The 25,024-nt window shown below is 42.3% G+C and overlaps 1 protein-coding gene across 1 annotated transcript in view; it reads right to left on the bottom strand.

Annotated features, from left to right (window-relative positions):
- Positions 1 to 25,024, bottom strand: part of PDZRN3 (PDZ domain containing ring finger 3) — a 298,388-nt gene that overhangs the window by 3,750 nt on the left and 269,614 nt on the right. The window contains exons 6-9 of the mRNA XM_084840346.1: positions 11,554 to 11,652; positions 7,385 to 7,447; positions 6,331 to 6,435; positions 833 to 949 (exon numbers count right to left, since the gene is read on the bottom strand). Coding sequence (XP_084696472.1) covers positions 833 to 949; positions 6,331 to 6,435; positions 7,385 to 7,447; positions 11,554 to 11,652 — 384 coding nt within the window. The remainder of the gene's footprint in view (positions 1 to 832; positions 950 to 6,330; positions 6,436 to 7,384; positions 7,448 to 11,553; positions 11,653 to 25,024) is intronic.

The following is a 25,024-nucleotide window of genomic DNA, read 5'->3' as shown; positions in this document are numbered from 1 at the left end:
GACTACACTAGTACCACTTTTTTTGGTTTATTGCATATCTATAGTGAATGACAATTCTCTGTGCAGCTAATAGTAAATAATACTTTTAGTTTTTCTGACTAAGGAACAGCAATTCCCATTTTGGTAAGATCTGCACAGTCTGTCAAGATGATGATATACTATTGGATAGATTACAGGGTTAGAAAAATGCACATTTTTCAAGTATTCAGAATCTATTTTTAGGGCCATTATTTAAAAAATCTTTAAAAATTATTCAATGTGTAGAATATATGGGATTCCACACAATAACACTTGCATACATCTTCTGCAGCTGATGAGGGTTGGGATCAGGGGACCTTAATTCAAAGCTCAGTGAAGGAATCAAGCCCAGTGGATGCTCTGATGTAGTGATTGTGTCTCACAATAATGGGGTAGTTATTGGGGTGGGTGGGGTGAAGAGAGTTAATGATACAGTGTAACTCCTTGGGATAGGTGGGAAAAAGATTGATTATGCAAGGGTAGGGATTCTTTTAAGGAAAGGGATTCAGTAGAGAAATTTTATATTACTAGTTATTCTACAAAGGCAGGATGTTCTCTTATTAGATATACTTATTCAGAGACAACTGTTGTAATCACCCTAAGGAAGCTCCCAAGAAGTGTAAGGTATGTTTAACATAGTTCTTAGGTAAAAGTCAGGGAACAGCATGATTGTATAAAAACAACTTTTTATTCTAAATGATAAAGCCTGCAGTGGGTGTTGTTGTTGTTTCAATTGTGTGTAACATCTGTATCAGAATATTAAGTGAGGTCTGCCAAGAAGGCATGTGGCCCAACTCTGTGCAATGGCATTTACCTGCTGAAGCATGTTGGCAGTAAACTGCATTGCCTGATGGTGCTGTTCCTCCAGCATGTCCATGTGCAAGTCATCCAGAAAATCATTTCTGTCATCATCCATCCATCCCTCATCCAGCTACAAGGACAGGGAATACAAAACAGATACATTAAATATTGTTATGAGGATGCACCCAGTCGATACAGAACATTTAGCAAGTGCCTTTCTGGGATGCAAGTTCTTTCTGTACTACTTGCCACAAGCTCAGCACAGAAGTCTTGCCGCCGCCTTTGCCTGATGTGAATCCCAAGGGCAGAAGGACAAATCCACATATGGATGTTGCTGTCATCTCAGTTCAAAACAGAAAATAACCCTTTACTAAATGTTTATGTGATGGGGATTCCCTTATAATTTTTCAAGAATTCCCTTCACCCCCACTAATTCCTAGAAACAGATTTGTCACGGGGATAGTGGATTTAGATGGGTGGGACATGTATGCATGCAGCAGTAATGTGGTGCTACTGCAAATGCAACACAGGCAGTACTTTTTCATTTTCAAAAGCAGCATGATGCACACGACAGGGGTACGATCACTCTGTTCCACACTGGGAAAGCCTACAGCTGGAGTACTGTGATCTGCTCCTTCCACTCCCACGTGTCGAAGAACACCGCTAGCCAAAGGTGGGAAAGAAAGACGTAGATATGGTGAGTGGAAGGAGAGGCTGTAAGGGTGCAGGATTGCCCAACAGTCAGTATTATGCCAGATGGTCTGTTCTGAACCCCGTGGAGTGGGATGTTAGATTGAAGAACCAAATGAAGAACTTCACATTGGTTGAAAAGGCAACATTTTGATAGAAGCCACAATCTGCGTTTGTTTTTAAGGCTAGACACTCTGAATAAATGCTTGGAAAATTATTGCTGCTGGGATGGAACCGGTGGAAGCCATTTCATAGAGCAGTTTCACCATCACTGACAAATGTAACAGTCCTCATTATGCCCACTTGTGCCTCTTAAGCTATTTAGTGGGCAACCCGAATTCCAATGTAGCTCTATGACCTCATTTGAGACCATGCATGTCTCAAAGTGACAGCAGACATCTTTTATTGACAGACACTACTGACTTATTCAAAAACAATTCCACTCTTTGTTGTAAATATACATTATTACATAATCCCTTTATGCCTCAAGTGTCTCTGTGCTTCTGTTTTCTTTCTTAATCATTTTTAGAGGGGAAGTTTTTCCTCTGCTTTCTCTCTTTCTGTTGGGGTCTCTTGGGGATTTGTTCTTAACCTTCTTCTCTGTACACTGTTCCTGGGTGATTTTATTGGCTTTTGCCTACATACTGATCACACACAGCTGTATCCCTCTACTCCAGAACTTTCTCCCTCCACCCAGTCCTACCTCTCCAATTGCCTGTCTGATATTTCCCCTTGGATGCTTCCTTGTCATCTCAAATTCCAAGATGACCAACACAGAACTTATCTTTCCTCCCAAGGGCTTCTCTCCCTGTTGCTGTTGTTCAGTCGGTAAGTCGTCTCCGACTCTTCGTGACCCCATGGAGCATAGCACGCCAGGCCTTCCTGTCCTGCGCTCTCTCCCGGAGTGTGCTCAAGTTCATATTCATTGCATCGGTGATGCTGTCTAGCGATCTCATCCTCTGCCATCCCCTTCTCCTTTTGCCTTCAGTCTTTCCCAGCATCAGGGTCTTTTCCAGAGAGTTTTCTCTTCGCATTAGGAGGCCAAAATATTTGAGCTTCAGCTTCAGTATCTGTCCTTCCAATGAGCACTCAGGGTTGATTTCCTTTAGGATGGACTGATTTGACCTCCTTGCAGTCCAGGGGACTCGTAAGAGTCTTCTCCAGCACCACAGTTCGAAAGCATCAATTCTTCGGCGCTCAGCCTTCCTTATAGTCCAGCTCTCACAGCCATACGTTGCTACTGGGAAAACCATAGGTTTGATTATACGGACCTTTGTCGGCAAGGTGATGTCTCTGCTTCTTACTATGCTGTCTAGGTTTGCCATAGCTTTCCTCCCAAGGAGCAAGCGTCTTTTAATTTCATGGCTACAGTCACCGTCTGCGGTGAACTTGGAGCCCAAGAAAATAAAGTCTGTCACTGCTTCCATTTCTTCCCCTTCTATATGCCGGGAAGTGATGGGGCCAGATGCTATGATCTTAGTTTTTTTAATGTTGAGTTTCAAACCAGCTTTTGCACTCTCCACTTTCACCCTCAACAAGAGGCTCTTAAGATCCTCTTCGCTTTGTGACATTAGGGTGGTATCGTCTGCATATCTGAGGTTGTTGATAATTCTCCCGGCAATCTTAATTCTGACCTGTGATTCATCCATCCCGGCGTTTCTCATGATGTACTCTGCATATAAATTAAATAAGCAGGGCGACAATATGCAGCCTTGTCGTACTCCTTTCCCAATTTTGAACCAATCGGTTGTTCCATGTCCGGTTCTTACTGTTGCTTCTTGACCCTCGTACAGGTTTCTCAGGAGACAGGTAAGGTGGTCTGGTACTCCCATCTCTTTAAGAATTTGCCAGACTTTGTTGTAATCCACACAATCAAAGGCTTTAGTGTAGTCAATGAAGCAGAAATAGACGTTTTTCTGGAATTCTCTTGCTTTCTCCATGATCCAGTGAATGTTGGCGATTTGATCTCTAGTTCCTTTGCCTCTTTGAAACCCAGCTTGTACTTACGGTCGTTCTCGGTTCACATACTGCTGAAGCCTAGCTTGTAGGATTTTGAGCATCACCTTGCTGGCATGCGAAATGAGCGCAATTGTGCAGTAGTTTGAACACAATTTGGCGTTGCCCTTCTTTGGAATTGGAATGTAAACTGACCTTTTCCAGTCTTGTGGCGATTGCTGAGTGTTCCAAATTCGTTGGCATATTGAGTGCAGCACTTTAACAGCATCATCTTTTAGGATCTTAAATAGCTCAGCTGGAATACTGTCATCTCCGCTAGCTTTGTTGTTACTAATGCTTCCTAAGGCCCACTTGACTCTCTAGGATGTCTGGCTCAAGTTCAGTGACTGCACTATCATGGTTATCAGGGACATTAAGATCTTTCCTATATAGTTCTTCTGTGTATTCTTTCCATCTCTTCTTAATCTCATCTGCTTCTGTTAGGTCCCTGCCTTCTTTGTCCTTTATCATGCCTGTCTTTGCACAAAACGTTTCCTTGAGATCTCCGATTTTCTTGAAGAGATCTCTAGTCTTTCCCATTCTATTGTTTTCTTCGATTTCTTTGCATTGTTCATTTAAGAAGGCCTTCTTGTCTCTCCTTGCTATTCTCTGGAAATCTGCATTCAGTGGGTATATCTTCCCTTTTCTCCCTTGCTTTTCGCTTCCCTTCTTTCCTCAGCGACTTGTAAAGCCTCATCAGACAGCCACTGCTTTCTTGCATTTCTTTTTCTTTGGGATGGATTGAGTTGCTGCCTCCTGAACAATGTTACAGTCCTCCGACCATAGGCACTCTGTCTATCAGGTCTAATCCCTGAAATCTATTCCTCACCTCCACTGTATATTCATAAGGGATATGATTGAGGTCATACCTGAACGGTTTAGTGGTTTTCCCGACGTTCTTCAATTTAAGCCAAAATTTTGCAATAAGAAGCTCATGATCTGAGCCACAGTCAGCTCCAGGTCTTGTTTTTACTGACTGTATAGAGCTTCTCCATCTTCGTCTGCAAAGTACATAATCAATCTGATTTCGATATTGACCATCTGGTGATGTCCATGCGTACAGTCGCCTCTTGTGCTGTTGAAAAAGAGTGTTTGCTATGATCAGCGTGTTCTCTTGGCAAAACTCTATTAGCCTTTGTCCTGCTTCATTTTGTCCCCCAAGGCCATGCTTGCCTGTTATCCCGGTGATTTCTTGATTTCCTACTTTAGCATTCCAATCCCCTATGATGAAGAAGACATCTTTTTTTGGTGTTAGTTCTAGAAGGTGTTGTAGGTCTTCATAGAACCCATCAACCTCAGCTTCTTCGGTCTCAGTGGTTGGGGCATAGACTTGAATTACTGTGATACTGAATGGTTTGCCTTGGATTCGTACTGAGATCATTCTATCGTTTTTGAGATTGTACCCCAGTACTGCTTTTCCCACCCTTTTGTTGACTATGAGAGCTACTCCATTTCTTCTCAAGGATTCTTGCCCACAGTAGTAGATATGATGGTCACCTGAGTTATATTCGCCCATGCCTGTCCATTTTAGTTCACTGATTCCCAAGATGTCGATGTTCAATCTTGCCATCTCATGTTTGCCCACCTCCAGCTTACCTTGATTCATTGATCTGACATTCCAGGTTCCTAAACAATATTGTTCTTTACAGCATCAGACTTTCTTTTCTTTTCACCACCAGACACATCCACAGCTGAGTGTCGTTTCGGCTTTAGCCCAGCCGCTTCACTCTTTCTGGAGCTACTTGGAAATACCCTCTGCTCTTCCCCAGTAGTATATTGGACACCTTCTGACCTGAGGGGCTCATCTTCCGGCATCATATCTTTTAGCCTTGTGCTATGTTCCATGGGGTTTTCTTGGCAAGAATACTGGAGTGGGTTGCCATTTCCTTCTCCAGTGGACCACATTTTGTCAGAACTCTCCACCATGACCTGTCCATCTTGGGTGGCCCTCCACGGCATAGCTTATGGCTTCACTGAGTTATGCAAGCCCCTTTGCCACAACAAGGCTGTGATCCATGAATGGGTCTCTCCCTGTACACTCTCCTTATCCACTGCCCATGGCACCATCCATCCTGTTGGACAGGCACGGAGCCTTGGTTTCATCTTTGACTCCTCCTCCTTCTTTGTTCACCATATTCAGTCTGTTGCCAAGTAACACTGATTCACCCTGTACAACGTTATTTCTGCCCCATCAATGAAAACTCTAGTTCATGCCTTGGCCATCTCTTGCCTTGATTACTAAAGCCTTCTTCTCTTTGGTCTTCCATTGTCTTGCCTTTGTCCCTTCATCTCTATCCAGCACTCTGCTACTCAAGGGTGGTATCCAACTGTGTCTTAGTGATAGCACTAATGATATTGTGCTAGGGTAAGCCAATGTGTGCACAATGTAACTGGCATTCACTACAGCAATGGGAAAAAGCAGCGATTTGCTGCTGATTTCAGCAAACCACTTTCCCCCACTGCCCTAATAAGTGCTAGTTACCCTTGCATGAGTGCTGGGTTATGGTAGCGCAACAACATTAGTGCTGGCACTGGGACACAGTTGGATATTATCCCAAATCACTCACTTCTCTCATCACTTTGACCATGTGGCATTCCTCCTTAACTCCCTAAGCTGGCTTCCTGTTCACTCCCAAATCCAGCACAAGCTCCTTGTTCCTACCTTTCTAGTCCTCAATCGCCTTGCCCTCCCTTATCTCTCTGTTCATCTTGTAGCCTGATATATCTCTCCCCATGACCTTGGCTCATCCAGCTCTAAAACCCTCAACCACTGGAAGGATCGGTGGTACAAAACAAATCATAACTAATAATAATTAGATATAGCACCTGGAGAATTTCTGGTCTTGCTATGAGCAAGGAAACATTCTTGCTTTCTTCACTGGTGAGGAGTGCCACAGCTTCCTCTCGATTTTGTATCTCAATGCCATTAATCTGAAAGAAGAAGAAGAAATGGTCAAATTCCATTGTACAGAAGCCAGAGAGAGAGAGAATCACTCAAAAGGTATGTGCAGTGGAGTATGTCTCTAGAAAAACATGCAGTGCCAAAGATGTTTTTGACACAGTGATGATTAGTTTGTGTTTAGAGACATATGCTTCATATGGGGAATAATCCATCAAACCATCTGCTTCAGCCCCACTGAAATGAATGTAAGCCTCATGTCAAGGATCTTCCACAATTACCCATAAAGCCACTTACCAAAATCAGTGCCATTTCCCTATCTCTAAAATGGGAATAACTGACCTCACACCCAATTCTCCTAGAACTTTTTGATGTAGTAAAGTCACCAAGCAGCTGTTTTAAATTAAACGTTTGACAGACAACTTTTTGTTTTAAGGTCATTGTCACATAGAGGGAGCTGTTTTTTTCATATCAGGGTGAACTCTAGTTTTTAAAACTTTGCCCTGCTAAGATAAATAGTATACCCATTCTTGCCACATAAACTTTACTGCATCAAAAAGTAATGTGACAATTGGGATTCACAGGGCTGCTGTGAGGCTGAATAAAATAAGGATTATAAATCTCTTTCCCTGCTAAAAGTGCTATATGATGGCAAATTCAGTAACATTACACCAGTGTTAAGAGACTGCTGGATTGTCCCCTTAGGTAGTTTCTCACCAACATAATGCTGTCAGGTAACACTTTGCCTTTCATGGCTGATCTATGAAAGTAAATACTACTGCATTTGGCCTAAACTGCTAGCGTCTGGCCTTCAGACATTTCACCAGAAGACTATTTGGGAATATTTATACTGGAGGTTTTAAAATACGATTTCCTTATTATCTCAGTAGTATCACACAATCAGTAAGTGAAGAATTTCTACAAAAACTGTAGTGGCATTTCACAGAACATAAAAGATGCTTGATTTATTTGCAAACTCACTTGAATTATACGATCACCCTCTCTGATGCGACCATCCTTTGCAGCTATGCTGTTGGGATCAATCTATAAAAAGAGCAGAAAGTTGGCTACTTTACTGTATTTCCCCCCCCTTCACTGTGTGTTTTTAATAAGTGACACACTGTTTCCTCCCCAGAATCATAGCATCCATGACAGAATAGGCTATAAGCCCAAATAAATCAAAATCACAGGAAACACAGTGGGCAGTAAATTATATTGTGCTAGGGTAAACTAGTGATGGGTTTTCTGGGGAAACCTGTCACACCAACAAGGTCTACTGGTGTTGCACTAGAAGTCATTTATGCTTGCACAACATAATTTATGTTACTGGTAGTGTTGCACTGGATACTGGCAATGATTAAAATGGATCTGGTAACACCAACAGCAGATTGTCCAGAGTGGGCTGGAGGACAACTGATTGACATTAATGAAAGAAGTGATTGCATAAGAAGCTCAGTAGGGTAAAATTGAGAGCTTCAACAAGGACCTACGAGCTAGTTCACATATTCCTGTTTAATAACTCCATTCAGTGTTGACTTGTTTGTGTGAATGCACCATTACAGAATTTTTAGCAGTTTTAATGTCATTAAAGAAGCTAAGAGAGGCAGAGAGGTTGGTGGATTAGACTTTCAGGGACCTATTAGCTGTGTCACACTCCCAAGGTGACAGCCCCTCTGCTGTCATGGAGAATGCAGGTCTTGGGGAAGAAGGGTGTCATTCTGAGGTAGATGGAAATGATCCCTTAGAAGGGACTCACTCCTCGGAAGAAGAACACATATCCTCTCGCACCAAGGATGTGCCTCCTGGGGGAGGGGGATTTGTGGAAGTGGGAGATTCAATCATTAGACACATAGACAGCTGGGTGTGTGATGGCCATGTAGACCGCATGGTAAATTGCCTGCCTGGTGTGAAGGTTGCGGATATCACGTGCCATCTAGATAATGTCGTAGATAGTGCAGGGGTGGAGTCAGTGGTCATGGTCCATGATGGTACCAACGATGTGGAGAAATGTAGTTGTGAGGTCCTGGAAGCCAAATCTAGGATGCTAGGTAGGAGGTTGAAATCCAGGACCATCAAGGTGGCTTTCGCTGAAATGCTACCTGTTCCACACGCAGGGCCAGCTAGACAGGCAAAGCTGAGGAGTCTCAATGTGTGGATGAATTGGTGGTGCAGGGAGGAGGGGTTCAGATTTTTTAGGCACTGGGGAACATTTTGGGACAAACCAGGCCTGTACAAGAGGGATGGGCTCCACTTAAATCAAAATGGAACCTGAGCGCTGGCGCTAAACATAAAAAGGGTGGCAGAGCAGCTTTTAAACTAAATCCTGGGGGAAAGGTGACAGGTTCTGGGAAACATCCCATTCAGGTTAAATCATCCCAAAGGAATGAAGATGAAAATGTTTTTGATTGCCCAAATGTAGAAGGGGAGGAAATAGGCCAGGAGTACATGGTAGAACATAATAGCCAATCAAAGGGGCCAGCATCCCATAACAAAAGATGCACACGCCAGAGGCTTCTGGGGAGGGATACCGTGTATTGGTGTTTTTATGCAAATGCTAGACGCCTCCGAGCCAAAATGAGAGAGTAGGAGTGCTTGGTTTTAAAGGAAAACCTGGATATAGTGGGCATTATGAAAACCTGGTGGAGCAGAGAGAACCAGTGGGATACAGTCATCTCTGGATATAAACTCTATAGGAAGGACAGGGAAGGGCATACTGGGGGAGGAGTTGCCCTGTATGACAAAGAGGGCATAGTGTCTAGCAGACTAGATAGTGTCTAGCAGACTAGATAGACTAGATAGTGTCTAGCAGACTAGAACACCTAAAAGGGGTAGGCTCTTCCACAGAAGCACTGTGGGTGACAATACTAGGCTCTAAAACTAATTTAGTGCTAGGAACATGCTATTGTCCCCCAGACCAGAATGCATAGGGTGACCTTGAGATGGAAAACGAAATCAGGGAGGCCTCCAAACAAGGACATGTTGTAATAATGGGCAACTGCAATTACCTTCACATTGATTGGATAAATGCATGTTCCAGTCATGATAAAGAGGTTAAATTTCTCGATGCCCTAAATAATTGTGCCCTAGAACAGTTGGTCACGGAACTGACCAGAGGGGAGACAGCCTTGGATTTAATCCAAAGTGGTGCCGCCCAGGACCTAGTACGTGATGTAAATGTTGTTGAACCCATTGGAAACAGTGATCGCAGTGATCAGATTTAATATATATTTAAGTGGAAAATTGCCCAGGAAGTCCAACACAATCACATTTGACTTCAAAAGAGGAAACTTCTCTAAAATGAGGGAAGTGATGAAAGGGAATTTAAAAGGGGGAGTCAAGAGGATTAAATCCCTCAGAATACTTGGAGATTACTCAAAACCACAATAATAGAAGCCCAGCTAAAATGCATACCACAGGTTAGGAAAGGTAGCACCAAATCCAAGAGGTCGCTGGCATGGTTAACGAGCAGTGTTATGGAAGCTATTAGAGAAAAGAGAGCTTCCTTCAGAAAATGGAAGTCTTGCCCAAGTGAGGAAAACAAAAGGCAGCACAAGCTTGGACAAAGGTGATGCAAGCAGACAATAAGAGATGCAAAAAAGCATTCTGAAGAGCATATCACTAACAATATCAAGGCCAACAATAAATAATTCTTTAAATATATCAGAAGCAGAAAACCAGCTAGGGAGGCAGTTGGACTACTGGATTGTTTAACTTGGAAAAAAGGAGGGTAAGGGGAGACATGATAAAGGTGTACAAAATTATGTATGGTGTGGAGAATGTGGATAGGGAGGCATTTTTCTCCCTCTCTCAAAATACTAGAACCTGGGGTCATCCTATGAAGCTGATTGGTGGGGGATTCAGGACAGATAACAGGAAGAACTTCTTCACACAGTGCATGGTTAAACTATGGAATTAGCTACCACAGGATGTTGTGATGGCCACCAATTTGGATGGCTTTAAAAGGGGGTTGGACAAATTCCTGGAGGACAAAGCTATCAATGGCTTGACAAAGCTATCATAGTCTTGATGGCTATGTGCTACTTCCAGTACCAGAGGCAGTGAGCCTATATACATCAGATGCTGGGGAATATGGTTGAGAGGGTGCTGTTGTGCTCATGCCCTGCTTGTGGGTTCCCAGTCGACAGCTGGTTGGCCACTGTGTGAACAAAATGCTAGACTAGATGGACCCTTGGTCTGATCCAGCATGGCTCTTGTGTTCTTATCACAGTCTGTACTTTTACATTTCATTCCCTCTGACCTTAGTGTTTACTCCTCCCCCAACCCTCTACAACCACGTGTAGCTATATCTGCTAACTAAGGATAACCATTACAATCTTCAGGGGAGGCCCTGTTGTCCATGCTGTGGCCTATGGATTTCCGTTTGGTGACGACACAGAAAAGAGCCTTCCCTGCAGTGGCGCCTCCCCTGTGAAATTATTTCCCCTCTGAAGTATGCCAGGTCTCAACACCAGTGTGTTTTAGGCATTTACTGAAAACATACCTGTTTGCTTTGGCTTTCCCCCAGCTATAAGCTATCTTTGTACCAGCCTCATGTAACTATTTATTGTGTGTGTCTCTGAGTGGTCTTTTTTGTTTGTTCCTTTTGTTTGTTTTTATTCTTTGTAAACCACTTCAGGATTTATTTCAAATGAGAAATGGTATACAAATATTGTTAATAATAAATAAATAATACTTCATGCGTCTGATGAAATGGACTCTAGCCATGAAAGCCTATGCCATGACACATTTGTTAGTCTTTAGGATGCCACAAGATTCTTGGTTATTTTTGCTGCAACAGACTAACAGGGATACACTTCTGGAAACTACTACAAATTAATTCCTGCATGAGATGGATCCAGACAGATGTAAGTCCCATTGATTTAAATGGGTCTACACTCAGTGTGACTAAGTCTGGATCCAACCCATTCTTTTCATAGAGTCATATGTCAACACAAACAGAGTTTTTTTTAGGGGAGACAGTTCACACATTTAGCTACGGGTCATGAAATGTAAGTGATCAAGTCTTGACAATTCAAGTGATACACGAGCCCTAAGACAGCAAGGAATCCGCTACACTGGCAAAAAATAAACAATTTATCTAAAAGTGCAGTCAAAAGGCAGGTGTAATGTTTAAAGCTGTTCCATCTCACCTCACTGATATAAATGCCAATATCATCTTCATCATCAGTTCTGTAGCACACTGTAAGCCCAAACTTGTCCTGGCTGTTCACTCGATGCAAATCTACTTCCTAGGACAAAGGAATGAGGAAATGGTGAACATCCATCTGTTTTTCAAAATATGTGAAAATATTTTGCTTAAGTTATCTACTTTTTTGATGTTTAAAATGATTGCACTAGGTTAATTTACTGAGCTAGAAGTGATTATGGACACACAATCAATACTGAGGGCAACTGTGACTCTTCCATCGATACGAAGTCATTTTGGAAATAGACTCTTTTATTGATCATCTAGAAGAAAAATGGTCTGTCCTTTACAAAGTGGCAATACTAGAAAAGCTAAACGAATTTACTAGCTTCTGTTTTCAGTGCTGCCACAGTAGGCATACATTCTCCTAATAAGCACTGTAGTATTTCTCAAGTGAGTCTTTGGGACCAAAGTCTTCCTACATTTGCAATGTCTTGCACAAAGTGACATCATTAGCTCAAAGAGATAAGGACTGATGGATGAATACCAGATGCATACATTTCTATCACTGGTGGTGCTTTTTGTTCTATAAGCATATCTTAGCACTCTAGGGATTCATGCAGTGCAATTCTGGAATAGTCTATGATCCAAAGACTTCAATCCTGATCCAAGGTTAGGCATGACTACACCCCACTGAAGGCAATGGTTAATTTAGACCAAGTGGTGAGGCCCATTACTGTGTAGTTTCTTGACAACCTCCCAGGGAGGTTGTCTGGATCTCTGCTTTTTTTCCCCACCCAGACGGCAATAACCCTAAAGGAAAAATGCTGGTTCATAATATGCAGTTGAAAGACATACATTACTGCTTTATAGAGGTATTGAAGTACACTGATAACTGTTTGGGCACATTACACATCTGATATCCCACTTTTGTAGTGTTATTTCCTGCTTTTTATTCCACATTATCCAAAATACTGCAACAAATGTCATTGCTTGCCCTATGAGGTATAAATGCACAAGAGGTATATAGCATTACCATGATGGGATTGTAATAATATGACACAAGGTGTAGATCTGGTCAAGGCACTGGGCCTCAGGGAGCTTTTTCCAAATAGGATTTTTTTCCACGCATGTGACCTATTTTGCATCTTTTTCATGATGCTCCCATAAATTATTTCAATTGTAGTCTTCTAGTCATTTTGAGCCTTTTGGGGTGGCAAAATTAGGCCAAAACTGTATAAGTTATAGCCCTCAAATCTTATACCAGCTGAGTACAAAATTAAATTTTAGTGTTTTAATGTGTCCTAAATGTGCAGGAAATATTGCAGAGAACCTTTAACCCAAAGTCTAGCATATTATTGCCTACAAACAACTGCAGAAATTATATAGTCCCTGGGGGTTGTCATGATAGCTTGACATCCCTGAGTATTCCATGGAATCAGTGACGTCATCAGAAACATTTCTGTAGGACAGAATGAAAACTGATTACATCCATTCTGGTCGGGTTTCCAATTATATATCTGCATATCTATAACATGGATTGCCTTTTATCTGAGGCAGTAACTACTCCATTACTAATACCTCCCACAATTAGTAACCTCCACAAGAAAAAGAGCCTGGATCCTTGCCTGGAGCAAAACAACAGCACTGACCTAGAATGCTGAAAACAGGTGTTATCAGCAAGGTGAGTATCTCTTATTCACTGTTTCCATGCCATTTGGAATGGACAATAAGAAGGGATCTTTTGCTAATGGTAGCAGGCTGCTGTGTTTTGCCTCGCCATGTATATTTACTGGTATAGTGTTGCTCAAAATGTAACAATTTTGCACTTTCTTGGAATAGTATGGGAAATACTTGTCCCAGCTGGAAAGTTGTATTGTATAAATTCAGATCTAGAGAGTTTAAGCCTCTGTTTAGTGTCCATCTCCTGAGCATGTGAACTACAATCTGTGTCTTCTTCTTTCCCTAGAAAAACTTATCCAATACTTTCTGCCAGCTTTCAAGCATGGGTTCTGGCGCATATGTAGGGACTGATTGAAAACAAAATAGGATCTGGGGGGAAATAATAATTTAAATCACCAGTAGGCACATGAGCCAAAGCAGATTAAGCAAGATTCAATTTGCTAGGTCAGCTTTAACATCCCAACAAAGCTTCCCACAGTTGTTTGCTATAAGACATTTGTGGGCTGTAGTAAGATATACCCCAAGATGTATCCATCCTGCCACTCTCTTATAGCCAGATTGCTTTGAAACAGTTTCTTGGGTCACTAATGGGAAGTTCAGGGAAAGTATTTCAGACTTACTATAACTGATATTGAATTTGGATCATATTAACAAGATTTTTGGAACAACAAAGCAGTGCATGGGTTGGAAACATAGGATATCAGCAAAGATTTTATGCTCTTCTGTTCCTAGTAAGACATCCTGAATTCTAGGGTCTCTCTGAATCGTTTGTTCACCTGTATGGAAATGGTGAAAAGTAAAGGAAAAAGAGGGCCTTTTCTGTTGTGGCACCCCAGTTGTGGAATGAACTTCCCAAAAAGGCTCACCAGGTGCCTACGTTGTGCTCTTTTCGGCTCCAGGTGAAGACCTTATTTTCCCAGTCATTTTAATCTTTCAGTTTCTGTTGTTTTAAATCTGTTACTATATTTTAAATCTTTGCAGTGCTGCTAGGTTTTATTTTAGTTCTGACTTTTATTTTATACTGTAGTTTTAAACATTTAAATTGTATTTTATAATGTTGTATTTAATCATTTTAATTGATAGATAGATAGATAAAAATTTATTATGGTCAAAGACCAGCCCCCAAAAGGACCTACATTAAAATTATCTGCCATATATCCCCAATCAAATAAATAGACACTTCAACACAGTGTAGTACTACTGTAATGCATATCAGCCATATTTGGTGAATGGCATTACTCTCCAGACTTTGTCTTTCATCCAGCTAGGTAAGTCCGAAGTCCCTCAGCATCCTTCTTTGAACACCTATCACGGCCGCAAAAAATTTGGCGACAATGGTTTTAATTGTTGTGAACTGCCCACAGAGCACCTGGACCGCTAGTATCCCTGCATTGCATCCAGCATTCCAGATAAGTTCCCTCTAGGTAGTCAAAGGCTTTTTCCACATCTGAGGACAGAATAGAGGTGTGTGTGTGGGGAGACATAACCTCTTGCAATAGAGGATAATATTAAGAGTCCTCCTGATGTTGTCTGCGATATGGACTTGTGGAATGAACTCTCCAGTCTTCCCTAATATAACAGTGGGGTGGAAGGAGGGGGCAGGGAAGTCCACTTCTGCTAGAGCAGTTGATCCAGGTTAAATCTGGATCGAACCCATGGTCCTATCATATTTATCCTGCCAATCAGTATCAATGTAAACACTGATTGAAATGTCCTTCGTACTAGTCGCTAGGCAGTGGTTGTCAGTGTAAATAGCGGTGGCATTTTCTAATGCCTGTTTAGAAGACACCCTGGAAGTCTGTATGCTATTTAAATGGGAATGATCCCATTGGTGGGCCTCACATAGGACCTTAACTTTTGTTCTATACTGAAGAAAGCAGATGTTCTAATATCCCAAGGGTGCAATTTGGCAGAAGTAAGCCTCTTTTAGTTCTATGAGCGTCCCAGGTATGTGTGTATAGGATTACAGCCTTAGGCTGCAATCCCATACCTCTTTTCCCACAAATAAAACACACTGGACTCAATGGCAGTTACTTCTGAGTAGGGTTGTACTGTAAATCTCTGCGGGCAGTATCCAATACTGCCGCTGTGCTTCCACTGCTTCCGATGTGCCTGTGGGACCCACCGAGGGTGCAACAGAAACTAGTGCTTCCTAAGTGGACCACAGAAACGAGCAGAGCTGCTCAATTCTGGAATGGGACAGGTCAATGAAGCTCTCATCTGCAAGCTCTGCTGACCTTTCTGCTCATTTCCAATTGCTTTGGCAACATTATGTTCCCAATCCCCTAGCAGTAGGTCCTGCTAATGCACAGCCAATATTGGATATTGCCTTATCTTTCTTTTTAGCATGACCTCATGTCAGTGAATACAAATGGGTAGTAAATGCAAGTTCAGCTGTTATTATCTCTTTAATGAGAGGAAGTGCACTTTCCAAAACAGTTTCACTAATTTGCATTCTTTACACTCCCCCCACCCCCACCACACTTTGGGCATGGTTCTGTGGATCAACCAGCTTAAAATGGGCTGTTATTCAGCCAGTAAGTCGTGTCCGACTCTTTGTGACCCCACGGACCACAGCACACCAGGCCTTCCTGTCCTGCGCTCTATCCCAGAGTGTGCTCAAGTCCATATTCATTGCATCGGTGATGCTATCTAGCCATCTCATCCTCTGCTGTCCCCTTCTCCTTTTGCTTTCAATCTTTCCCAGCATCAGGGTCTTTTCCAGAGAGTTTTCTCTTCACATTAGGTGGCCAAAATATTGGAGCTTCAGCTTCAGTATCTGTCCTTCCAATGAGCAGTCAGGGTTGATTTTCTTTAGGATTGACTGACCTCCTTGCAGTCCAGGGGACTCGTAAGAGTCTTCTCCAGCACCACAGGTCGAAAGCATCGATTCTTCGGCGCTCAGCCTTCCTTATAGTCCAGCTCTCACAGCCATACGTTGCTACTGGGAAAACCATAGCTTTGATTAGATGGACCTTTGTTAGCAAGGTGATGTCTCTGCTTCTTACTAAGCTGTCTAGGTGTGTCATAACTTTCCTCCCAAGGAGCAAGCGTCTTTTAATTTCATGGCTATAGTCACCATCTGCGGTGATCTTGGAGCCCAAGAAAATAAAATTTGTCACTGACTCCATTTCTTCCCCTTCTATATGCCAGGAAGTGATGGGGCCAGATGCCATGATCTTCGTTTTTTTAATGTTGAGTTTCAAACCAGCTTTTGCACTCTCCACTTTCACCCTCAACAAGAGGCTCTTTAGATCCTCTTCGCTTTCTGCCATTAGGGTGGTATCGTCTGCATATCTAAGGTTGCTGATAATTCTCCCAGCAGTCTTAATTCCGACCTGTGATTCATCCAACCTGGCGTTTCTCATGATGTACACTGCATATAAGTTAAATAGGCAGGACGACAGTATACAGTCTTGTCGTACTCCTTTCCCAATTTTGAACCAATCGGTTGTTCCATGTTTGGTTCTTACTGTTGCTTCTTGACCCTCATACAGGTTTCTCAGGAGACAGGTAAGGTGGTCTGGTACTCCTATCTCTTTAAGAATTTGCCACAGTTTGTTGTGATCCACACAATAAAAGGCTTTAGCGTAGTCAGTGAAGCAGAAATAGACGTTTTTCTGGAATTCTCTTGCTTTCTCCGTGATCCAGCGAATGTTGGTGATTTGATCTCTAGTTCCTCTTTCTCTTGTCCTGCACTCTGGGGATGATCAAGAAGAGATCCCGACCTTCCTTTCTGTGACAACCTTTCAAGTACTTGAAGAGTGCTATCATATCTCCCCTCAGTCTTCTCTTCTCAAGGCTAAACATGCCCAGTTCTTTCAGTCTCTCTTCATAGGGCTTTGTTTCCAGTCCCCTGATCATCTTTGTTGTCCTCCTCTGAACCCTCTCCAGTTTGTCTGCATCTTTCTTAAAAGTGTGGTGCCCAGAAGAGCACTGGGCCCAGGACTGAGCCCTGCGGTACCCCACTTGTTACCTCTCCCCAGTTTGAGAAGGTCCCATTGATAAGCACTCTTTGAGTCTGATTCTGTAGCCAACTGTGGATCCACCGGATCGTTGTTTCATCTAGCCCATTTTGAGCTAGTTTGCTTATCAGGATATCATGGGGCACTTTGTCGAAAGCTTTGCTGAAGTCGAGGTATATGATGTCTACAGCATTCCCACGGTCCACAAGGGAGGTGACTTGATCAAAAAATGAGATCAGATTCGTCTGGCAGGACTTGTTTTTGACAAATCTTCTTGTCTCTCCTTGCTATTCTCTGGAAATCTGCATTCAGCACTTCAGATATTCAGTGCTTAGAACTGCTTTAAGTAATACTTGAGTTCTCTTAAGTATTTGAGAAAGCTAGTAGTTAAAGAGGGGTAGAGCATGGTGCTGATGGGATTGAAATCCACTTATGAATTCCCACGTTTTTGAGGCGGGGGGGAAGCACACATCCTGTGTTCAGACTGAGAGATTTCTGGCTCTCTCTTCCTGGTATTAATGCATTAAAAGTCCTAATAACATAACAGTCCACCCTCTGAGCATCTCTCTCTTTCAACCTGCTGTGCCATTCATCGGGGGAAGACAATAAAACTCACCGATATGAATAATTTATTGGCATGTCTAGATGACAGCTGCCACGATAAGCAATCTCTTGTTATTTACTTGTCAACATGTGTAATTTGTTTTGAAAAAACAGAGCAGTAAATGTCAGTGACATTTCAGATGGTATTTAAATGATTTTCAATCAATAGGCACTATTGTGAATGGCTCCACACTCTCCCGTCACGCTTTCTTTTGTTACAGAAAGGTTGAAAACATCAGTATAATGGCCAAAGTTTTCCATATTGCTAAGGCTTTGCCATTATTTTTAGAAAGTAGATTGAGGCTGAACAATAAGGAAGATTAGATAATGTCAGCCAAATACAATCACTGGGGTCAAGACTTTTAGGTTTTATATAGCAAAGAGAAAGGAAGTCAGTAAACTCTGCGGCTTTAACTGATGTTGAGGAAAGTCACATGTTGAGGAAAGTTAAACACTTTTCTCCCCTTTAAAGCAGATTTATGCAGTCTATACTACTGTAATATGGAAACAATTACATTAAGAAATATGGAATTCCGAATTAACTTACTCTATATAAATGGCACAGGTTAGCTTGGTGAACGAATACAGTAGAGTGGAAAGTTTAGGCACAGTTTTACACAGTGACTAGTTAAGTGCTACACTCATTTTAGTTAATCTTTTTAGCTATACTCCATTGTACCTAGTGGGACTTACTTCTGAGTAAGGTTGCGGTGAAAACCGGAAAAAAGGAAATTATTATTGGTGCATATTTTAGCATTTTATTAAATATAATTTAAAATTATATTTTAGATTATTTTAAACTTGACAATACTTCATGCAACGTAAAAAAAATTAAAATAAAAAAATCATTTTTTTGTTCACAATAATAATCTAAATTTGCAATATATTTCCTCCGGTGGCTTAACAATAGGTCAGAACGGACTAAACAAGAAGCATTTGATGAAGCTGTGCATAAACCTTTGGTTTGAGCTGCTCATTTCATGTGGCTTTTCGAAGAGGAATACATAATCATACTGTCCATTTTTGATCCTGCCCTATTCTTGAAGCTCAGATGGGATTGCTACATATTTAAGATACAGTCTCACCCAGAAATCCAAGAATGCAGTGCTGCCCCTGGCTGTTTCTCTCCCATTCCCCCACTGACTGAACAGATCGCCAGCAACTAGGATAAAGCCTTTTGACGGTTCCACGAATGTGACAGCTTGCTCGATTTTCTTTGAACTGGATTTATAGAAATCCAGCAAATTAACCGCCTAGTGATATTAAAATCCCAAACCTTGGCCATTAAAGAAGAAATAAAAGCAAGAAATCCATGCAATGCTATCCTATCATGTTCAGGTTTGCATACTGACCAGGTAGTCATGTTAGCTAAGCAGCCTTCTTTTCTTCATTAAATACCTTTATCTAGGTATTATATATTGATTTGTTTAACCACTCGAAACCCAGTGTCTTGACTAGCAGTCCAAACTTATCGGCCCCTGTGCTCTCGTGTAGCTGTTTAGCAAGGTCTGCAATCATTGCTTTGCCAGTACTATGTGTGGTTACTCTGGTAGTTCTAAGAAACTGTGCTGGTTCAGGAGCCTTGGTCAGCGCTGGAGAGCTGGCAACAGCTGTCAGTGCCGGAACAGTAGGGCAATAGCTTACAAGACTGAAGCAGCACAAGATTAAGAGAGAAAAAGCTAGGGGTAGGTTGAAGCGCATGCCAGCATGTTATTATGAACTTAAAATGTGATTGCCATTTTAATAGTAGGATTACAATTACCATGTAGCATTTGCAGGATAAAGTTGTACAAATTATGGAGGTGGGGTGGGGGCAGGGGTGGGCAACTTGCAACCTCAGGACCACATGTAGCCCTTGGACTAATTTCACAAGCCCACTGCATGTGATCAGTTCAGACCTCTGGCAAGAGCCACCCATCCCTTTCCCGACTGCTCGCTGGGGGGAAAAGAAGTGAGTGGCGGGGGAGGGCGAGAAAAAAAAGGGGATGGCAGAAAGTGAGGTGGCAGTAAAAGGGGTGAACCCCCCTTTTAACTCTGGCCCTTCCCACTGCTGAATTCATCCCCACCCATTGCTAACATGCGCCCCCAACAGATTACCCATGAGGGAAAACAGCCCTTGACAGAAAAACCGTTGTCCATCCCTGCCTTAGTTTACAGAGGCATGATTTGGCTAACATTGGGGGAATCAGGAGGGGGCGCTTTGGGTTTAATTAAACTCCACCCCATATATTTTCTCTTATAATTAAAACACCCCTGTCGCTTGATGCTGCTGTAGGATTGCTGGTGGAAGTCACTCTGGATGACACTGCAGCTATGGGGTGCAGTTGGCTTTTCACTTTATTTTTGAGATACACTTTCTCATGAGTTGAGCCTTTGCATTAAGCAGTCATTTTCAGCTAACTCCGGGCAAGGAATGTAGCACTAGTGTGACTCCTCATAATAACTCCATGCCTCTAGTCAATGCACTGTGATGGAAAGCACAGTTTTTCCACAAACGCTCCTTCCACTGAAGTGAATTGGGATCTCCATGGTGCATATGGAACCCCTATGCAAGTATGGAATTGCTAATGTGAGGTAGTTTTTTTCAAATACATAAGAACCAGCTCTTGGCAAATCTCAGTTGGCGTACGTTTTCTTGTTGTTGCACAGATGTCATGAGTTTAGAACTTAAAGACAGCCACACTGATGTGGACTGAGATCGGGTTTGATGCATGCTTTGATACTAGATTCTCTTGGTGTTTTCTTTCCCATGTATTTTAACTGAGAGCTTGAGCTTTTCAATATGCTTCAAAACCAGTATGCATCACTTTCACATTTCCTGTCATGTATTTCTGTTTGGGGTATATTGTCTGGGGGCGACCACAGGAGAAATATTAAAACACACACACATATGAGTAAACACTGCTCAGGCAAATGGTCTTTGTAAAAAATTCCCTTCAGAATAGCCTCAGAGCAGGTGTTTAGTACCTGAATTTTTATGAGTAATTACATGCAGACTTACCCTTGGGTACAATCCCCCCAGTCCTGGTTAGAAGTAGAAATAACTGGGATTTGATGCTACCCTAGATATGATAATTTTGTGTACATAGAAAGAAGAACAGCTGTTTCCTAGTTGCCTGAGCCTCAATAAAGTTTTAATATAATCATAAAGCTTCAAAAGATTTTATGGACATCAACTCCATAAATTTAAAACCATCAAAGCCAAGATTGATTGATTGATTGACTGATTTAAGCAAGCAAGCAAGCAAGCAAGCAAGCAAGCAAGCAAGCAAGCAAGCAAAGAACATTTTAAATTTCCAGAGTACTTTTTGGAACAGATTACTAGGTTTCAAGAAAATAAAAATCCTACAAGTACCAAGGTGTTCATTATCATTGCAGAGGATAATTCAGAGATATCTACTTGCTTCTAAAATCCCTCTCTCTCTGTATTAGCATAGTGAGGGTGTACGTATTTTCATGTCCTAAGTCCCCAAGAAATGATATGGCCATTACAATAAATTTTACTTGGACAAATACTGCCTGTCACAAAGGCCACAGTGGAGGTGGGTGTCTGCTGTGAGCACAAACGGACTTGAGTCAACAGTCTTCACAGAACTCTATCTGAAACCTGAACATCTCTTTACATTAATAAATGTGACTGTAGATTGGCTGTTGCAACCTACAATGCCAGTGTAATGACATACATTGTGGAATTATTGTAGTACATCCATTTCTTAATTGCTGTTACTGGTTTACAATACATGGCAAAACTTGACACTGGATTGTTAGCAATTTGGATGACAAATGAATCAAATGCATATGTAACTACTATACATTATTTTTTCAGACAACAACAAAAATCTCATATTCAGAATGCGTCCAGTAATTCTTTCATACATCTACCTAGGGAGGTGGTGGGCTCTCCCACATTGGAGGCATTCAAGATGAGGCTGGACAGCCATCTGTCTTGTAAGTCCCTTCCAACCGTACTGTTCTATGATTCTATGATCTACACATGGCTTCTATGGGTAAAATGATGGATTGAAAGAATACATGACCAGACTCTCTAGTAATGAACTAGATAGGAAAACTGTGGCTATGCTATGAAAGATACTGATTGCAGTTAGAGTCCTATTCATACTGCCTTTAGTGGTTGACTAAGAGGCAATCCTATGGCCACCAGATATTGTCTAGACGGCCATAGGATTTTTCAGTTTTTGGAAACTGCTCTCCCAGCCCCCTCCCCCTTGTAGCTGGTGCGGTTCTCTCTCTGTGGCCACTACCTCCATGCTCATAAACGGAGTGCGGAGAGAGTGAAAAGGGGGCGGTCCCAGAGGTGAGGAGGGGAGGAGACTGCAGAAGCTGCTTTAGACAGCTTCCTTTCAGGTCTCCGGGCCCCTTCCCTTCCTGTCCCTGAAGCTGCAGCTAGACATGTGAAAACATGCAGGGTGGCTGGAGCACAGAAAACAGGAGTATCCCCTCCATACTCCATCCACCCTGCATAGGATAGTAGGTAGCCTCTGAGTTTGGAGGCTGCCGACTATCTCAATAGGATTGCGCCCTAAGTAGATGAAGTGTCCTGAGAGCATGGAATGTGTGATGATCCTCCATACAGATTAGCTATAATGAATAATATCTGGACTGCCTGATAAGACAGGAACCTAGTTCTCGCAAAAAGCAGATAAGGGGATTGGAACCTGTTTCTCATTTGCAGCAGGTGAGATATCCCATGGTTGAATTCTCCTCCCTACAAAAAATAAATCCCTACACATAGAAAACTTGATGTCAAGGAGACATGATCTAACCAAGGTTTCCTGACATCTGTTGTTGTTCAGTTGTGTCCGACTCTTCATGACCCCATGGACCATAGCACGCCAGGCCTTCCTGTCCTGCGCTCTCTCCCGGAGTGTGCTCAAGTTCATATTCATTGCATCGGTGATGCTATCTAGCCATCTCATCCTCTGTCGTCCCCTTCTCCTTTTGCCTTCAGTCTTTCCCAGCATCAGGGTCTTTTCCAGAGAGTTTTCTCTTCGCATTAGGTGGCCAAAATATTTGAGCTTCAGCTTCAGTATCTGTCCTTCCAATGAGCACTCAGGGTTGATTTCCTTTAGGATGGACTGATTGGATCTCCTTGCAGTCCAGGGGACTCGTAAGAGTCTTCTCCAGCACCACAGTTCGAAAGCATCGATTCTTCGGCGCTCAGCCTTCCTTACAGTCCAGCTCTCACAGCCATACATTACTACTGGGAAAACCATAGCTTTGATTAGACGGACCTTTGTCGGCAAAGTGATGTCTCTGCTTCTTACTATGCTGTCTAGGTTTGCCATAGCTTTCCTCCCAAGGAGCAAGCGTCTTTTAATTTCATGGCTACAGTCACCATCTGCGGTGATCTTGGAGCCCAAGAAAGTAAAATCTGTCGCTGCTTCCATTTCTTCCCTTTCTATATGCCAGGAAGTGATGGGGCCAGATGCCATGATCTTCATTTTTTTAATGTTGCGTTTCAAACCAGCTTTTGCACTCTCCTCTTTCACCCTCAACAAGAGGCTCTTTAGATCCTCTTTGCTTTCTGCCATTAGGGTGGTATTGTCTGCATATCGGAGGTTGTTGATAATTCTCCCGGCAATCTTAATTCCGACCTGTGATTCATCCAACCCTGCATTTCTCATGATGTACTCTGCATATAAGTTAAATAAGCAGGGTGACAATATGCAGCCTTGTCGTACTCCTTTCCCAATTTTGAACCACTCGGTTGTTCCATGTCTGGTTCTTACTGTTGCTTCTTGACCCTCGTACAGGTTTCTCAGGAGACAGGTAAGGTGGTCTGGTACTCCCATCACTTTAAGAATTTGCCACAGTTTGTTGTGATCCACACAATCAAAGGCTTTAGCGTAGTCAATGAAGCAGAAATAGACGTTTTTCTGGAATTCTCTTGCTTTCTCCATGATCCAGCGAACGTTGGCGATTTGATCTCTAGTTCCTCTGCCTCTTCGAAACCCAACGTGTACTTCCGGTAGTTCTCGGTTCGCATACTGCTGAAGCCTAGCTTGTAGGATTTTGAGCATCACCTTGCTGGCATGTGAAATGAGCGCAATTGTGCGGTAGTTTGAACACTCTTTGGCGTTGCCCTTCTTTGGAATTGGAATGTAAACTGACCTTTTCCAGTCTTGTGGCCACTGTTGAGTGTTCCAGATTTGTTGGCATATTGAGTGCAGCACTTTAACAGCATCATCTTTTAGGATTTTAAATAGCTCAGCTGGAATGCTGTCATCTCCGCTAGCTTTGTTGTTACTAATGCTGCCTAAGGCCCACTTGACTTCACTCTCGAGGATGTCCGGCTCAAGTTCAGTGACCGCACTATCATGGCTATCAGGGACATTAAGATCTTTCCTGTATAGTTCTGTGTATTCTTGCCACCTCTTCTTAATCTCATCTGCTTCTGTTAGGTCCCTGCCTTCTTTGTCCTTTATCATGCCCGTCTTTGCACAAAACGTTCCCTTGAGATCTCCAATTTTCTTGAAGAGATCTCTAGTCTTTCCCATTCCGTTGTTTTCCTCGATTTCTTTGCATTGTTCATTTAAGAAGGCCTTCTTGTCTCTCCTTGCTATTCTCTGGAACTCTGCATTCAGTTGGATATATCTTCCCCTTTCTCCTTTGCTTTTCGCTTCCCTTCTTTCCTCAGCTACTTGTAAAGCCTCATCAGACAGCCACTTTGCTTTCTTGCATTTCTTTTTCTTTGGGATGGATTTCGTTGCTGCCTCCTGAACAATGTTACAGACCTCCGTCCATAGTTCCTCAGGCACTCTGTCTATCAGGTCTAACCCTTAAATCTATTCCTCACCTCCACTGTATATTCATAAGGGATATGATTTAGATCATACCTGAATGGTTTAGTGGTTTTCCCTACATTCTTCAATTTAAGCTGAAATCTTGCAACAAGAAGCTCATGATCTGAGCCACAGTCAGCTCCAGGTCTTGTTTTGACTGACTGTATAGAGCTTCACCATCTTTGACTGCAAAGTACATAATCAATCTGATTTCGATATTGACCATCTGGTGATGTCCATGTGTACAGTCGCCTCTTGTGCTGTTGGAAAAGAGTGTTTGCTATGATCAGCGTGTTCTCTTGGCAAAACTCTATTAGCTTTTGTCCTGCTTCATTTTGTATACCAAGGCCATGCCTGCCTGTTATCCCGGTGATTTCTTGACTTCCTACTTTAGCATTCCAATCCCCTATGATGAAGAGGA

This window comes from Heloderma suspectum, chromosome 2, assembly GCF_057233095.1.
Source record: "Heloderma suspectum isolate Gila_16-S chromosome 2, 16-S_ref, whole genome shotgun sequence".
Lineage (NCBI taxonomy): Eukaryota > Metazoa > Chordata > Lepidosauria > Squamata > Helodermatidae > Heloderma > Heloderma suspectum.
This window is presented reverse-complemented; position numbering and strand designations above follow the sequence as displayed.